Source organism: Manacus candei, unplaced genomic scaffold (assembly GCF_025592945.1).
Source record: "Manacus candei isolate 608988 ecotype Guabito, Panama unplaced genomic scaffold, ASM2559294v1 h1tg000071l, whole genome shotgun sequence".
Taxonomy (NCBI): domain Eukaryota; kingdom Metazoa; phylum Chordata; class Aves; order Passeriformes; family Pipridae; genus Manacus; species Manacus candei.
Genome location: NW_026138119.1, coordinates 5917652 through 5935465, shown reverse-complemented (window position 1 = coordinate 5935465; position 17814 = coordinate 5917652). Strand labels below are relative to the sequence as shown.

The window sequence follows — 17814 nt, the reverse complement described above, 5'->3', positions numbered from 1 at the left end:
AAAACCAGCTTTGTTTAATCCTAGAATTTGTTGGACACCTTAACTTTGTGAATAAATGTGAATTATTGGCTATTGTTTCCACCAAAAAAATAAGTCTGTATGGGTGGAATTAGCTGAGGAGTTCTCAGGGGTTTGAACACTGTGGTGTAAAAGAGCAAACACAAGAACAAAGCAACTGGAATTGTGGTGAAACACAGGATACAACTGATTTCAGCTGTGGGGTTTTATTGTTTGCTTGTCAGTACTGAATCTGCATAAAATACACTAAAGATCCTGATGCTGGGGAACATGGAGGAGGCTGTTCAAGTCTCAGTCACGTTCTTTGATGTTTTCCTTGTAGGGGAAGCTGCAGAAGCACCAGGCCTTTGAAGCTGAGGTGCAGGCCAATTCAGGAGCTATCATTAAACTGGATGAGACTGGGAATCAGATGATTAATGAGAGCCATTTTGCATCTGAAACCATAAGAGTGAGTTTTAAAACATTTTCTTCCCCCCCTCTTACAGGTTTTTCATTAAGCACTTTGTCCAGATTGCACAGATAACTCTGTATTCCAAAATGCTTTTTAGAATTCTACAGAGAGTTTATATTTGTAAAGCTTAGAGGTATTTTTCTCTTTCATGAGCACCCAGCTCATGGCTTTTCCTAGATCCAGTTCTTAAGTGACCTATTCAAAGATGTTTTGAGAGGCACGAGGCAAATGATGAATTATACCTGTGGTTCTTCCCAAAATCAAATTCACAAAGCCTGATGTCAGGCATGTTGACAACTCATTTTTTGCTTATGTTTACCATTTTAATTTTCTGCAGTAAGAAGTAACACAAGCAACCAAACCAGTAAACTTCAGCCATCTAATCTGTGTGCTCTGGCTCAGATCAGGTCTCTAGTGATCTTTGCCTTCTGGTTAAGTTGTACTGGCCACACATTCAAAGCTCTTTAATTTGTGTTCTCACTTTAAATCTGCTGTTTCTGGGCCTCATTTCAGTGTCAGTCATGGCTGTAGGGTTTTTTTAATGCAGTTGTTTAAAATTTTTGTTGAAAGCTTTTTTCCTATGTAAGATCTCGATGAGAGCTGTTAGAACTTTCCAAAATGAGAACTCTTGTGATATTTTTGTAGTGATTATCAAATTTAATTGATAGCTTCATCATTTCATTGTAACTAAGAAAAAACAGGGGGTTTTTTTGATACGTTATATAGCAAAAAAGCCCTAAGGTAACTTTTATTTTAGAAACCTCACTGTGATTGTATAATCCTTACCACAAATAGGAAAAAAGCCAAAAACTGTGCTGTTCTTTGTGTTGTTTGGGGTGATAACTTGCCTTTAATTCAGTCCTTCACGCCGTACCGGACGGCCCAGCGCCCGATAGTCACGGCCACCCAAGTGGGGTCCCACATCCGAGTAGGTGACACTTGTGACTGTGCTGTGCCACTTGTGTTTGCAATGTCTCCTTCCTCCCTTGGCTGACAGCTTGCACCATCCTTTGGGACAGTGCTCAGAGCTCTTTCCTCCCTCTTAAACCTCCTTAGTTGAACTTTCTGAGTGGATTTAGTGGAACCTCCGCCCATGAGGTTCAAAAGCTTCTCTTGAGTGACTTTCAAGTTTCAGGTCTCGATGAGCAAAGCGTGGTAGATGATGGGTGGAGCAGATACTTTCCTGTTTTGCAACTTGTGTGCCTGTGTGGGAGTGTGGTTTTTCTTTTCATTGTCTATAAAATTTATAGTGGCTCCCAACAGTTTTGAAACACCGAGTTCAGCCAGAGACTCGGTATTAAAACTAGTAATTACTCCTGGGATGTCAGTATTAAATTACTTAACAATGTTGGCTAAACATATTAACTGATTAGTGTAAAGAAAAGTGGTTAAAATACAGTAAAATGGCACAAGTTTGACAATAAAATGTGTTGTCTTAGATAAAAATAAATTCCTGAAGGAAGATGAGATTCACTTATTGGGAATTGACTTCCCCGTAAAAGACTGAACATTTGAAGGGGAGAGCAGCAAATTTTTGGTCTTACTTCATATTAGCATAGAATCTAAATCAAATTTTATCTCATAGTTATGTGAACATAATTCATTAGTTAATAAAAATATGTAAATATTTAGTTCAGTAATTTCTAATTTTGTGTTGTTACAAAACCTTACATTATTTGAAAACTAATGACTGGAAGTGAAATTGTTGTGAGATTTGTCCACCCTTTGTCTAAAGTAAGGTTTAGGTTGTACAACTTCAGGAAAAAAAAATAAATCTACTGTTAAGGTCAAGAAGGGACTAAATCTGACCTTCTCTGATCCAGGATTTAATAACCATGTCCTGTTGTTTTAGACTCGACTGCAGGAGCTGCACCGACTATGGGAATTACTGATGGAAAAGATGAGAGAGAAGGGGGTCAAATTATTGCAGGCACAGAAGCTGGTGCAATTCCTCCGGGAATGTGAAGATGTCATGGACTGGATCAATGACAAGGTATATAATTACCTGCCTTTACTGTGTCCTTGGTGGGAAATCTGATGTGTTTGTGTGGAAAATTTCTGTCAGCACAGAGTCGCTGGAGGTCAGGTGGTCACAGAGAGCTTGGAAAGGCACCTGTACACTTTATTTAGTTATTCATATTGCATCAGCAGTAGTTGTGCAAACTAATATTAGTTCTCTATATTAGAGTAAGAGGAAGCCTATGTGTTGGTGAGCATAGTTACCATGATCAATTCTTTGTTTTCTTTGAGGAAACTTGAATAAAATTGTTTTCCTGTAAAGGAAATCTACAACACATAAAAGCAAATGTTTCTTTAATAAATGTTCTAATTGATCTGTTATAGAAAAGAGCCAACCCAAGCACCCAGCAGTAGTAGTTACTACTGTAGCAGTAGGTAGTTACTTCATGATGGGAATATCTTTGTATATACATTATAAGGACATGAGCTGCAGGAGAACTGTTGGCTCTTGACTCTTTGAACTCTGAGGAAACAGACCACAAACCACACTATCAAGGGGAAAAGAAAGCCACATAATAATCATATGGGTTTTTTTTTTAATGATAGTTTGCTGTTTTATGTCACTGTGGGTTCAAACTGTAAACTCTCCATAACTGTTTCTGATTATGACAGTGCACTTTTCATACAGAAATCTTGCATCAGGAGCCTGCAGCAAGTGGCCATAAACAGTCTAAAATATGAACAAATTCTAGTCACTCTTGTGTGCTATGAATTTGTACTTGAAAAATTAATGTGACCAAGGAAGATGAAAAAATAATTCCTTTAGTGATCTTGCATATTCTCTGCAATAACACATAAGTGTTGGGGTGGGGAATGGAGTTTTAAATCTGACTTTAACCACTGTGATTGTCTTTGACCTACTGAAAATTAGGACAGTTTGCTTCCTAATTTTCAGTAGTGATTTCCCATAGGATATACTGAAATTAACTTTTTTTTTTTTTTTCCAATGTGCTAGGAAGCAATAGTGACCTCAGAAGAGCTTGGACAGGACTTAGAGCATGTTGAGGTTCTGCAGAAGAAGTTTGAAGAGTTCCAGACAGACCTTGCAGCTCATGAGGAAAGAGTAAATGAAGTGAACCAGTTTGCTGGCAAACTTATCCAGGTAAAATGTGTGTGTGTTGAAAATCTCTTGGCAAGCCAGGTATGACAGAAGGCTTTTGGCTGCAGCTTCCTCTTTCCTTCTGGTTTGGTGGCAGATCTGCCCCAGCTGGGAACATTGCTGAAAATGTGGAGAGTAGTGATTAGTAAGAGAAACTGTCGTATTTGGGGTTAAATGTATTTCCCTTGGACAAGCAGGTTTAATATCTCTTCTGATATGACATCTAGGGCTTGATCAAGGATGGAGACAGGGCAGGAAGTATTGCATTCCAGGAAAAAAAAAGATGCTGTTCACAGCCCTCTTCCCACAGACTAATTAGTATATAGGGAAACCACTACAAGGGTATTGAATGTTTGCACAGTGAAATTTCAGGGAAACTATTGAATTGAGTGATCATCTGGAAAGGACAGTAATTATAAATTGATCTCTTGGAAACCAGCGGCGTTTCAAGGGTTTGTCAATGGATGTAAAACCACAAAACATATGAAAACAACAATTGTCTTTGCTTGCCAGGAGCAACACCCTGAAGAGGAGCTGATAAAGTCCAAACAGGATGAAGTAAATGCAAGCTGGCAGCGTCTTAAGGGACTTGCCCTCCAGAGGCAAGGGAAACTCTTTGGGGCAGCTGAAGTTCAGCGTTTCAACAGGTATGAACTTGGGTCTGCTGGAGTGGTGGAATCCTTGTGTGACTGTTTAATGATGCATTCAGCTGCACATGGGATGAGAAGAGCTACTGTCTGTTATGGTTTTGCTTTACTCTTCTGCATGACTTGTTGAATGAAGACCTTGTTGTTCTAGAATTACTTTAGAATAATTATTGTGATGCAGCTTTTCAGCACTTGGCAGTTTGTTCATTCCTGCTAATGGCAGTTCTGCTTCCCTTTCCTCTGAGGGCTTTTTCACCCAATTCTGTCCTAGATGAGCCTGAAAAGGGATGTATTTTTTGTCAGATGGATGTCAGCCCAGTTGTTCCGGGGGTTTTTGAGCAATGTCTTTCTATCCTCATCTCCATCTACAGCATTTTGAGATATGCTGTAATTAAGTTGGAAGAGGGTCCAGAGTGGGAAATGGACCTACTCAGTGGTGGTGCTGTAATTCCTTGTTTGCATCTGGTGACACTACCTGAAGAGTGCCTGTTAATACTCTTCAAAGTTTCTTGAGATGTAAAAATATATTTCATTGTTTGTTCTTAAAGTATGTTTGTAGTTGGCTGCAGTGTTTATAAGTATGGTTTGTATGTCAGTACCTCTGGCACACATACAGGAACACATCCTGCTTTCTTTCTTTTCCCGTACAAGACAGACTGCTTTCAATTTGTGCTTTGTTTTGAAGGGATGTGGATGAAACAATCAGCTGGATTAAGGAGAAAGGGCAGTTGATGGCCTCAGATGATTTTGGCAGAGACTTAGCCAGTGTGCAGGCTTTGCTGCGCAAGCACGAGGGCCTGGAGAGAGACCTGGCGGCTCTGGAGGACAAGGTACCCCGAGACACATTTTATGTACAACTTAACCAAGTTAACCTGCTTGTGAAGGGCTGGACACTCACACTTTGTGCCTGGCTGTAGGTGAAGGCCCTGTGTGCAGAAGCTGACCGTTTGCAGCAGTCTCACCCAATAAATGCTTCCCAAATCCAAGTGAAGCGGGAGGAGCTCATCGCCAACTGGGAGCAGATCCGGACGCTGGCAGCGGAGAGGCACGGCCGCCTCAACGACTCCTACAGGTGGGGCATTCCAGCAGCACAGTGTTCCCTTCTCCTTGTTCACACTTGACAGAAGGCTCCTGGGAGAAGAAAGGGATGCTGTTTGCAAAATATTGGGGTGATTCTGGTGTTTTCAGAAACAGTTCACCAAATTATATTTTGCACTGACTTCTGGTGGTAAAATAAATATTTATGTGATAAATAAGTACTTACAGCTCTTGGTCATTCTTTGGATGTGGATTCAGTTATAAAAACAGACACTGTAATGTTTTAGGACTTTTGCTTTTTTCCCCATCTGTGTTTTGAAGTATCTGACTATGTTTTAGTTTTGCTGGGGTTTTTTTAAAGCACTTACTACAGAACTGCTCACTACGGAGTCCTGAATCTCTCTGAAGTGTGATGTTTGAGGTATTGTCCCAGACTAAGTGAAGTCCCTGTTTCTGTGATAGTTGCTTTGCTGGTGTGGGATTTCTCTTCATCCAGTCTTGTTTCTACACCAATCTGGTTGTCTGTGTTGATAAACCTTATGAAAAAGAAACATCCACATATGGTGATGAGTTTACATCCTTTCTGGTTTTGTTTTTCTGCCCTTGGTTCCCTCCCATGATGTGGGATTTATGACAGTGGAGATCCAGACAAATAATCTTTTCCTTTACCTTCCCTGCCAAAATCTCTTCAGATCAATTAACAGCAAATGTAGAAGGGAAACAGAAACTGATGACTTTTGCTGATAAGTGTTAAACACATGCCAAAGGCAACAACTGAAAGCACACTGAAAGGAATTCGAGAGTTTGTTTGCTTGTTTTAAGGCTGAGGCTTGTGCAGTTGAAACTTTCTGCCAGTTCCCTCCCCCACACACAGTTATGGTTGTGACAGAAGCAGCCCCGTGGGTTATCTTGAAACACTCAGCTTGAGAACCATATTTTGATTTCTATTGTCTTCAGCTTATAGTTAGGAATATTTGCTTTACTTCCAATATAAATTGCATGCAAAACATGTCTTTAAGACATGGATTTAGAACCCAGCATTTTCTTAACTTCAAAAGGCTTTTTCTCATTGAAAGCATATTTAGTTATTTAATATTCTGGGTGCATTTTGGTGGTGTTTTATTCATATCTGAGGAACAGCTTTCATGTTTGTAACCCTTTCTTTGGGTAAGGAGGGAGAAGCTAAGCAAGCAGATTATTCCTGACCATTTTTTCCTTTGCTTTCTGAAGGCTGCAGAGATTCCTTGCGGATTTCAGAGATCTCACCAGCTGGGTGACTGAGATGAAGGCTCTGATAAATGCTGATGAACTTGCCAATGATGTGGCTGGAGCAGAAGCCCTTCTAGACAGACATCAGGAACATAAGGTAGAGTGGTTACAAAGCCCAGCCCTCAAACAGCTGCTTTGTGTCTGACACAACCTCTGAGTCACAACTGCTGGGGTTGGAGCTCTGCAGTGCTTTGATCATGCAGCTAATACAGGATTGTGTCCTGATTTAATATTTTTAATTTGTTTCTAGATAGTAAATATACACTAATTACGAAGTATTTAAGAATTTTTGTTATAGCATTTTATAAAAAATTAGACCTAATAGCAGTCAGATGGACTAACAACTGTTTTAGCTCTCCATCATGAGGAGCTGCTGTAAGTAAGCAGAAAGAGTGCAGCTCAAATCAACCTCTAGTTTCATTTTAATTTAGGAATTTATGCCTACCTTATCTGCATTGTAAGGTAATACATTTCCCTCTAGTTTTCAGGATAAGGGTAATATATTTAAAGATAGTCAGATGTTTAACATTCAGGAGTCCAGACTGTTGTCTCTGTGTTATTTTCAATAGCAGTTTTCATATTCTCACACTCTATTTCAAGATAAATTTTGGTAACAGCTTATTCACATCTCCTTTTCATAGGGAGAAATTGATGCCCATGAAGACAGCTTCAAATCTGCTGATGAGTCTGGCCAGGCTTTGCTTGCTGCTGGGCACTATGCTTCTGATGAAGTGAAAGAAAAGGTGAGTTGAGAGCAAGAGCTGTTAGAAGAATACTTGCCTTTCTTCCGTGTCCCTTAATTTAAAAGGAGATTTGAGTCTTCACACAGAATGTTGTTTTCAGTCCAGTGTTGAACACTTTTTTGAGTCACAACTGTTATATTAAATAAAATTATGTATTCCTCTGTCCTGCCCATTAGCTGACCATCCTGTCAGACGAGAGGTCTGCCTTGCTGGAGCTGTGGGAGCTCCGCAGGCAGCAGTACGAGCAGTGCATGGACCTGCAGCTCTTCTACAGAGACACTGAACAAGTTGACAACTGGATGAGCAAACAAGAAGTGAGTGCAAATCTTTGAACTCTCCAGATATGGTCAATTTTAATTTCTGGTTAGTCTTCTAGACTTAAGCAATTAACTAGTGATAGTGTCTCCACTAAATGTGCACCAGTGCTGTACAGAGTTATTTATGTGACTGCCTGAGATGCTGCAATGACAGTTTCCATCTAATGCTGAAACTGTGAGATGGCTTTTGTGTGTGTTAACTCTTGTAAAATACTGGTTAAATAAGAAGCTAAAAAGAATTACTCAGAACTTTTGTCTGTTAAAAACTCAGAGTGTACTCAATCCCAGTATATCATCCTTTACTTTTTGGTAATAACATATGGCAGGAAATATCACTGGCTGTGCTTTAGTTCCTTAGAGCAGTTGAGTGTGGAGACATAAAAATGTGTTTGTTTCCTTATTTCAGGCATTTCTGCTGAATGAAGACCTTGGTGATTCTCTGGACAGTGTGGAGGCTCTTCTAAAGAAGCACGAAGACTTTGAGAAATCCCTAAGTGCCCAAGAGGAGAAAATCACAGTAAGACATTTACATCAGGTCATCACTAAATGGGCAAGAAGTAAAACAAGAAAATTTATTGACTGAGGAGGAGACATTGCTGGAGGATGACAAAGATGGGGTTTGCTTTGCAGAATGATCCATTGTTATGTGGGATGTATTAGCTCTAAATTACATGTATTCTGTCTGAAATGGAAAATAGTGGAAAAGATTGGATAGGGCTCTATTGCTACCTCAGAGCTGGGTAACCTGGTGCTTGCTTATCATACCAGCACACATGTGGGTGAAGATTTGTCAAAAACCTGCGCTCTTCCACATGAAAGATGATGGTACAGATAGAAAAAGGGTGTAACAATAGCTCACTGACAGTTTTACTGGGATAAACTTTTGGGAATTGATGTACCAAGCAAACTTGCACAATTCCTATTACACCAAATAAATGGAAACCTGTTTTCTCTTTAGGCATTAGACGAATTTGCTACTAAGCTGATTCAGAACAACCACTATGCCATGGATGATGTTGCTACACGCAGAGATGCTGTAAGTCTCCAAAATAGATTTGGGCTTTAATCATGTTCTGCTTTATTATTTTACATAGTGTGACTTCAATATAGGTTCAATATAGGATAAGTCTGCATAGCTCTCCCAAGAGGGTAGATACAGTGGTGGTTCTTACAAGCCTGGGGAATTTAAAAACCTTTTCCTTCCTCTTTTTTTCAGCTGCTGAGCCGCCGAAATGCCCTCCACGAGCGAGCCATGTACCGGCGCGCTCAGCTGGCCGATTCCTTCCACCTGCAGCAGTTCTTCCGAGACTCTGACGAGCTGAAGAGCTGGGTTAATGAAAAGATGAAAACTGCCACTGATGAGGCCTACAAGGTAAACACAGGGATGGATGGTAGAATATTTTTAAGGCTTAATGTAATCAGTCTAATGAGACAAAGTGGTGTCAGCCAAAATGTTGCTGCTAGTCCGTGGTATTAATGGCAGCAGGAGGAATGGTAATTTCTCCGTGACCCCAAGGAGGATTTTCCCATCCTGCTGTAATCATGCTTATCCAATAGCTTAAATGTTCTGATTTAAGGCATATTTCTTGCACCAAATTCTCTGGTGACATGTATACGAATGTAGTCTAATTTTAACAATTCTTCAGAGACCTTTAGATGCCGATTTCTTTTTTTTTTTTAATTGAAACATTCTGTTTCTTTCTTTGTCTTTAGGATCCATCAAACTTGCAAGGTAAAGTTCAGAAGCATCAGGCTTTTGAAGCAGAGCTTTCTGCTAACCAGAGTCGCATCGATGCCCTGGAGAAGGCCGGGCAGAAGCTGATTGATGTCAAACACTACGCGTCGGACGAAGTGGCCGCCCGCATGAACGAGGTGATCAGCTTGTGGAAGAAACTTCTGGAGGCCACTGAGCTCAAAGGTACCACTTGCTCAGAAGAATATGGGTAATTTTCTAGGGAGTTCAGCCAGGAAGTGAGAGAAATGAAGTGGAAAGCTGAAGTAATCTTGCCCTGCTTTCCTCTTGCCGCTGTCCCTGCCAGGTATCAAACTGCGTGAGGCCAATCAACAGCAGCAGTTCAATCGCAACGTGGAGGACATTGAGCTGTGGCTCTATGAGGTAGAAGGACACTTGGCTTCTGATGATTATGGAAAAGATCTTACTAATGTTCAGAATCTTCAGAAGAAACATGCCCTGCTGGAGGCAGATGTTGCTGCCCATCAGGTAAGGGAAATAGTTTTTGTTCCTGCCCTTTCAGATCTGCTCACTCAGGCCTTTGCATCTCTGTATCTTTATAAATTTTGTAGGTTTGGGTTTTACAGTTCTCTTACCAAAAACAATTTTGAACTGAAACATAACTCTAAGAATAATATCTTCATGACTTTGACAGAAATAAGCTCTGTTTTTTGCTGTGAACACAAATTTAAAAGGTTGTACTGTGCTCTGTGTAGGAAATAATTACCCCTAAACTTATCCACTTGTAGATAGCTTATTCTTGTTCAGTTTGTTTTCATGTAGCTCTAGGACATGGAGGGAGAACAGTTTTTAAATAAAGAACTTTACAGCAAATGATTCCTCTGAATTCATTTTTGCAAATGGACTGTTTGCAGATTATCTCCAGGGGAATTAAATCCACAGCAAGAAAGTCAACAAAATGTGGATTCCCACAACTGGAATGATTAGTTGTTAACTGTTGAAAAGCAGTTTGTGTAGAGGGCCATATCTGTAAAGTTAATGTGATTTCAAGAATCTTTTGTTTTATAAAATTGACAGATCAAACCCAAATAAATTACATTTATCTCATGTGCTGAATTTTATATAGAATATAATTATTACCAAAATGATTGCACTGTGCAGCTGAGCTTCTCATCTTCTATCACAGCATAATTTATTAGCTTAGACCTGAAAATGTTCTCAAGTCTCTGCAGCGATTTTACAGAAATTCTGACATAATGCCACTGCTGGATTCATTTCAGGACCGGATAGATGGCATTACCATCCAGGCACGCCAGTTCCAGGAGGCTGGGCACTTTGATGCTGACAATATCAAGAAGAAACAAGAGGCTTTAGTGGCTCGTTATGAAGCTCTGAAGGATCCCATGGTGGCTCGAAAGCAAAAACTTGCAGATTCCCTTCGCCTGCAGCAGCTTTTCCGTGACATTGAGGATGAGGAGACCTGGATTAGGGAAAAAGAGCCTATTGCAGCTTCAACAAACAGAGGTTGGTTCATCCTGGTATCACTGGAATTTACATGTCAGAACTTGTCTCTTTATTGCATATCCCTGGAAATTTCTGAAATATTTATTGTAATTAATGTTGCATATTTATTCTTTAACCGTTATGGTACTTCTGCTATTCCAGTGGTTCAGTTAGTTTTCCTAGTTCTCTGTCTTAACTGTGGTACTTCTTACTCTGCAGGTGTTTGTCCAGCACTGGTTGCAGCTGCCTTGAAATTTTTGTTTAATCTGCTGACTCTGATTTAACTGCTTAATTATTTTTATATCTTTCAGGCAAGGACTTAATTGGTGTCCAGAATCTGCTAAAGAAGCACCAGGCTTTGCAGGCAGAAATTGCAGGCCACGAGCCCCGCATTAAGGCAGTCACACAGAAGGGAAATGCTATGGTGGAAGAGGGTATGTCTCAGCATTTTTTAACTCTCTGGCCCAGTACCTTTAAGAATTATTGACTGTTTTTATCCAGACAGTAGACAGGTACCTGCTGGCAGGATGAACTTCTAGACATTCTTTCACCTGAAAATCAAAATAGGCTCCGTGATGGGAACCTGTCACAGTTTTCACAGATCTCCATCTACTCTTGATGAACACAAAACTTAGCAATTTTTTGCCTGTCGTATTTAGTCTCTGTTTTTAAATCTATTAGTCTTCTATCAGAGACATATAATGTGAGAGAGGATCCTCCACAAAGACAGTAAGAGTCATTCCTGCTTTTAAATAAGTAGGGATCTTTATTTCTGACTGCATGTTCTTACACCAAAACACAAAAAAAATTTCCCTGATTCTGAGATTCGGAGTGCAGATCTGAAATAAGATTTGTCTGCTGCCATTGTAAAGAAATGTCCTTTCCTGTGTCATCATTGAGTAGAAATGTTATGCTGTGTCTTGTTTTATTCTTAATAATTCAAATATCCCAGCACAGTTTGATTTATAGTGTTTTACAATCTAAGGCAAAAGGACCAGCTCAGTTGTGCTTTCATTAGTCAGAACAGGCTACGTGGGTTTAAACTGGTTTCATTTCTGTGACTTTGAAGAAGTGCAAGTAACCTTTTGGTGTGTATTAGTTTTACCTCCTGAAGTCCTTCAGTTCCCTCTCCTTCTGTTCCATAGGACACTTTGCAGCTGAGGATGTGAAAATCAAACTGAATGAGCTGAACCAGAAGTGGGACTCTCTGAAAGCCAAAGCGTCTCAGCGGCGCCAGGACCTGGAGGATTCCCTGCAGGCTCAGCAGTACTTTGCTGATGCTAATGAGGCTGAATCCTGGATGAGGGAAAAGGAGCCCATTGTAGGCAGTACAGACTATGGAAAAGATGAAGACTCTGCTGAGGTATTTGAGATTGTTGTTTAAATGAATTCTGCATAAACACAGCAGGGATTTGTCTAGTGGTTAAAAAAAATGAACTCTGCTAATCTCAAGATTCTTAACAAACAGGGCAGAAGATTCTTGCATCAATTTTTCCTGTGTTTTAGTTGTTACTGCAAATGAAATTTTGCTGTTCAGTATATTAAACCAATTGCAAGGAAGCTTTACATCTGTATTCACTCTTTTACAGGGTTTTGTTTAAGTATAATGAGAGTAATATCAGCAAATTCCTCGTGTAACAAGCATTTCAGTGGGAGTCTGGTTTTCAGTAGTTCATTAGTCTGGAAGTAATTTTCTTGTCTGGAGCTGCTTTACTGGTATCATCCTGCAGTCAAACACTGCATCCCAGGCAGTGCTGACATTTCATCAGCATGAAGTGCAGTTTAAAGGCACTTTCAAGCTTACCACATATCTCTGTGGAAATAGAGTTATTTCTGGTCAGAACAAAAGAATGTTGCTGAGATAAGGTAAAGGCAAAGCACTAGAAGCATTTGGGCCACTATCTACCCAGTGAATAAATAGAAGTGATTATTCTCATGAGAGTCACAAGGTTGGCAGCTCTGAACCCCCCCCATTCCCCGTGTAGGGAGCCAAAGTATGTATTTTAGGCAGGGTAGTGTTTGTAAAATGGCAAGGTGTACATGTTGTTTTTATCATTTCCAGGCTCTTCTGAAGAAACATGAGGCTTTGATGTCTGATCTCTCTGCTTATGGCAGCAGCATCCAGGCATTGAGGGAACAGGCCCAGTCTTGCAGGGTAAGGAAAGATGCCAGTCGTGTTGCTAAAATTCGTGGGTCAGCAAAAGGTAAAGGCAAAGCATAAAAACAGTTGTTGGTTTTAAGAGCTTATTGCAGACTCTGCTTGATTTTTCTCAAAAAACTTAGCAGTCTGGTTGTAGAATAATGACAGACAGTTGTGTTGCTTTGCAATGAAACAGTACAGTGTGGTGGTTTTCAAGGTTTGAGCCCAGGCAGCACTTAAACTGAGTCTATCTGCATTTGTTTAAACAAGAATAACTTTAGGATACTGCAGTAGCATTTACAAAGGCTACAGTCTATCATAGGACAATACATTGTAATAAACATGGAACAACTCATTTTTCTCGTGCTCCTCTCTTTTAGCAACAAGTTGCTCCCACAGATGATGAGACTGGAAAAGAGCTTGTTCTGGCACTCTATGATTACCAGGAGAAGAGTCCTCGGGAGGTGACTATGAAGAAGGGAGATATCCTCACTCTTCTCAACAGCACCAACAAGGTGAGCTCTTCCCTCCTGCTTTGGACCTGCCTGGCTCCCTTGCTGGTGTTTGTTCTGCAAAGTGTGTCTTGGTTTTGTTTGGGTTTTAGTAAGAACATTAAAGAAGCTGAAGAATTGACACATTTAGCCCATGTCCCCATTCAGCACTTCAGCTGAACCTCCCCAGTTCATTCCCGTGACTCCTCTACAGCTGCCAAGTTTTCCAAGTCAGATAAACAACATAGGCTGTAGGGCATGTGCCTGTGAGAAAACTTAATTCCCTGCTGTGGAGGAATTTTTGATGAGACGTGGGAGTAACACCTCAATGCCTTCAAGAGGCAGTTTGTTTGAATTGATCTCCATTAAGAGCAAACTGTTGAGAGCATCACTGGCTTCCTCGTGTTAATTCAGTTGTGCTTTGTGCTTGGTGACAATCTCACAGAGGTTCCTTTGGGTTTTTACCCTGCCAGGACTGGTGGAAGGTTGAAGTCAATGACCGTCAGGGGTTTGTTCCAGCTGCTTATGTGAAGAAACTGGACCCTGCCCAGTCTGCATCCCGAGAGAACCTCCTGGAGGAGCAGGGCAGCATCGCACTGCGCCAGGAGCAGATCGACAACCAGTAAGATCTCACTGATGAGATATGACACCACCAGCATTAGCTGGCTTGGCCTTTGCCTCACAGATGCCAGAAGCTTAGGTTAATGCTTCTTACACTAAGAAACAAGGGCTTCCTTTACCAGAGGCTCCAGATTCAGTTGTTTTATCCTTACTCTAGATTTTCTCATTGCTTTTCCCATTTTTAACTGTAAAACTCATGACACTAGAGCTCAACTTACTGTCTGACTTGAGTATTTTATGTGTTCCTTTTGATGTTGTACCTAACTATTTAAACTTGTTTGTGAGTTATATATGTCCTAAGCAGCTCTTGTATTTGTAATTGTCCCTTCTTAATGTGTGATCTGTTTTGAAAAGCTTTCTTAAATTTGGTTCCATAAAGTACAGTGCTCTCCCTATATAGGGCTGCCTCTGGAGGTGACCTCCTTAGGAGCTGGGATTACTTTGCTGCTGGCTGATTTTTTCCTGAAATGTGATGCCATTATTTGTTGCTGTTACAGGAGCTAAAATGTGGCCCCTCTTTTTTTTTTTTTTTATCTTTCAACTTTTTTTCTTCTTCCAAAAGAGCAACATGCCATTGCAAACAGAAACCTGCAAGGCTGCTTGGTAATAACCTCCTAAAGCACATGTTAGCTGTAGATTAGTTCCAGCAAGGGCTGTGGGTGATAGCTGAGAGCTCCTGTCTCATCTTATCAAACCACTTGGAAGCCAAAGCTGAAAGGTTTCTGCATACTCCCATCTGTTTGCACAGCTACACTGACATTCTGTGTGAGAATTTCTTCCCACTCAGTTGTTTTGAGTCACCAGTTATTACAGTGACATACAATAATTATTAGCTTTAGCTCTAGAATTAAAAAAATAAAACCACACAAAAAAAACCCTCGAACCCACAACAAAAAAACTTCTACCAAAACAAAGAAAAGATGCTGGAAAATTGTGGCACATTGACCAGGATTTTAATAATTTCCTCCAGGGGGTTTTCATGCTGCTTTTAATAACTAGAACAGGGTGCCTTATTGCAGAGCCAAGGAGAGGGGACCACCTTTTAGTTTCCAATCCATCAGGAAACGAGGAGACCTTATAGAGAGAGCCCGACTGTACTGCTGAGGTTTCCTTACATCAGTTGTACTCCTGGTCTGATTTGCTTCATTTGCTTCTGAACGACACCTAATTTTCTCCATTTCAATGTGAACCTCTTACCCATCTCCTACCACAGCCAAGCCATGGATGGAGCTGCTGCTTTCGTTATTTTTGTTAATCTGACTAATTTTTCGCATGCGTTTGCTGTGCTCCCTGTCTGTGCAGGACTCTCATAACTAAGGAGGTCGGCAGTGTATCTCTGCGTATGAAACAGGTCGAAGAACTGTGAGTAGGATTAGCCCTTTCTAAACCATGCTGTCTCCATCCTGTCACTGTTCATCCTCCCTTTTGTTCCTTTCTTTGGGAAAGCTGCTCCAAAGAGACCTGGAGGAAGCGATTTCCTCGGTGTGGATTAGTTTAGATGAGTGTGGTGGTCTGTGTCTCATCTCACTGGGCACCTCTGTGCTGCTAAATTGGTTCATGGTATTTTCCATCAGGCTGGCTTTGCTTACCAGATGAGGCTTTAATGGTATCTACCCTGTTTTCTTTAAAAAGCATCTCTTGCATTCTCTGAGGTGCAGATAGATATAATACTTCATTTATATGAAATACATACACCAAGTATTACATCACATCTGAATGTCTTAAGAGTTTGGGAAGGGTGGGGCTGTCATGGTTTATCATATAAAATAACATTCATGCTAGGTAGTCAAAAAGCATTAGTTTGTTTATATGGGCTTATTTATTTAATTTCAACATTAACTTGAATTTCAAACTTGTGTTGATGTCTCCTGGAAAAAAAAATATCAAGTTTGCATTAGGATCTGGGAAGTTGCTGGGAAATCCAAAGCAGAAGTGTTCACTTGCTGTGCCTGACTGTCTTTTCATAGAGAAGGTATTTCTTGAGAATGAAAAGTGAAAGTGTTATGTAAATCTCTCGGGTGTTGCAAAGCAGCTCTGAGGTAAGATCTGCTTCTAAGGGAGTTTTGCCCCAGATCCTCTGTGAGCTTTGCAAGTATTTAATACCTAAATTGTGTGCTGAGGCAAACATCTGCAGTCAGGGCAGGCTTCAAAACAGTGTTTCCTCAAGTCAGGGTAGAAAATTTCTATTCAAACCTAATATGAAAGATTCCTAGTTCCTTTCTATCCAGTCTTAAACCACAGTAGACAGGAAACCACAAAGTCTCTGTTTCCATGGAAGGAGAGCTGATTATCAGTTTGATGTATAGACATCACAGTGTCCTGAGGATTTTCTTCAACAGGCTTTGTCATCTCTGAGCTATTGGTTAGGAAAATGCTCCAGCACTGAACTCCTCAAGCTGGGAGGTGTAACTGCTCAGTGTTTGCCCCTGTGCTGCAAGATGGGAAATGAAAACATTCCCCTTTGAAGCCCCTGCAGGTATCTCAGCAGTGTCTTGTATTATTTGATTTAATGACATCAGAAGGGATTTCTTCATGGCTTAATAATGAGAATTCATTGCTGCTGTTGAACACTGTAGGAGACCAATGTGCAAACTGATTCAGGACATTAAAAACCCATCCAGATGCAGCTAAAACATCTCATCATCTGGGAGACTTAAAATAGGGTAACAGTGAGTCTTAAGGACATGGCTTTTCTGAATGCAGGCTTTTTAAAGACAGGCATTTTGCATTGGTAGAGAGATCTAGTTCTAGTTCAATATCAATGCTGCAAAACTGCTGTTGGCTTTTTCAGCAATAGCTTGGAAAAGGTCTTGTAGGACCATCTGTGTGTAGTTGGTTACAAGGAACCAAACAGGAGACATCAATTTTCTTGTGGTTTTAAACAACTAGCTGGTCTTTTGACCTGTTATTGACCCTTATTCACCTGTTCAGATCAATTTAAACATTTTAGAGGTTTCACTTTGCATTTATTCTAATTAAAATGAGGAGTAATATCACTGATATTGGGAATTCCACAGAAACAAAAAGCGTATGTGGAATGAGTTTCATGGATTTCCCAGTGTTATCAAAGATGTAACACTTTGTTTAAACATTCAGCTATGAAAGATACACACCTTGTTTAAACATTCAGCAGATTTTGCACTGAAAAATGGCTACTTAAGACATTTATGTACAAAAGCTGGGAGGCTGGTGGATTTTAATAACCTGATGGCAAACTTGATGTACTCTAGGAAAAAAATACCTCTTGGAAAGTAAGGGCCTGTGGAGTCATTCCTGCACTGCAGTGATGTTGTGGTTTCAGAACCTACCCTGACCTAAGCTGTGATTTTGAGTTGCATTTTCCCAGTGAGGTGTTGCATGTGGAAGATCTCATTTTGGTGTGCAATCCATGTGGAGGAGAAACATGTACAGTCTGCACTTCCCCAACTCCACACGAGTGGCTCATTCTGTAGCAGAACTTCAGGGATCCTCCACCACTTGGGAAATCCCCGTGATCCTACCAGTTCAATCTGACTGTGCCTTGCTTCCCTTTCCTGCTTGTTCCAGGTATCACTCCCTCCTGGAGCTGGGAGAAAAACGTAAAGGCATGTTGGAAAAGAGCTGCAAGAAGTTTATGCTGTTCCGTGAGGCCAATGAGCTGCAGCAGTGGATCAATGAGAAGGAGGCAGCTCTCACCAGCGAGGAAGTGGGGGCTGACCTGGAGCAGGTGGAGGTGCTACAGAAGAAATTTGATGATTTCCAGAAGGTGTGTTATAATAATAATGT

The 17814-nt window shown here is 40.6% G+C and overlaps 1 protein-coding gene across 9 annotated transcripts in view; it reads left to right on the top strand.

The window, feature by feature from the left end:
- SPTAN1 (spectrin alpha, non-erythrocytic 1) overlaps positions 1–17814 on the top strand; it is a 47804-nt gene that overhangs the window by 8614 nt on the left and 21376 nt on the right. For 6 of the 9 annotated variants that reach the window (XM_051808165.1, XM_051808170.1, XM_051808163.1 and 3 more), the window contains exons 3-24: positions 341–466; positions 2322–2462; positions 3444–3590; positions 4101–4234; positions 4920–5064; positions 5152–5306; positions 6503–6638; positions 7183–7284; positions 7461–7598; positions 8008–8118; positions 8560–8637; positions 8818–8973; positions 9315–9519; positions 9641–9822; positions 10575–10818; positions 11109–11231; positions 11943–12160; positions 12860–12952; positions 13318–13452; positions 13902–14050; positions 15352–15411; positions 17596–17794. In XM_051808165.1, the coding sequence (XP_051664125.1) occupies positions 341–466; positions 2322–2462; positions 3444–3590; positions 4101–4234; positions 4920–5064; positions 5152–5306; positions 6503–6638; positions 7183–7284; positions 7461–7598; positions 8008–8118; positions 8560–8637; positions 8818–8973; positions 9315–9519; positions 9641–9822; positions 10575–10818; positions 11109–11231; positions 11943–12160; positions 12860–12952; positions 13318–13452; positions 13902–14050; positions 15352–15411; positions 17596–17794 (3177 nt within the window). The remainder of the gene's footprint in view (positions 1–340; positions 467–2321; positions 2463–3443; positions 3591–4100; positions 4235–4919; positions 5065–5151; positions 5307–6502; positions 6639–7182; positions 7285–7460; positions 7599–8007; positions 8119–8559; positions 8638–8817; positions 8974–9314; positions 9520–9640; positions 9823–10574; positions 10819–11108; positions 11232–11942; positions 12161–12859; positions 12953–13317; positions 13453–13901; positions 14051–15351; positions 15412–17595; positions 17795–17814) is intronic. The other 3 variants (XM_051808166.1, XM_051808171.1, XM_051808172.1) reach the window with 1 other exon arrangement.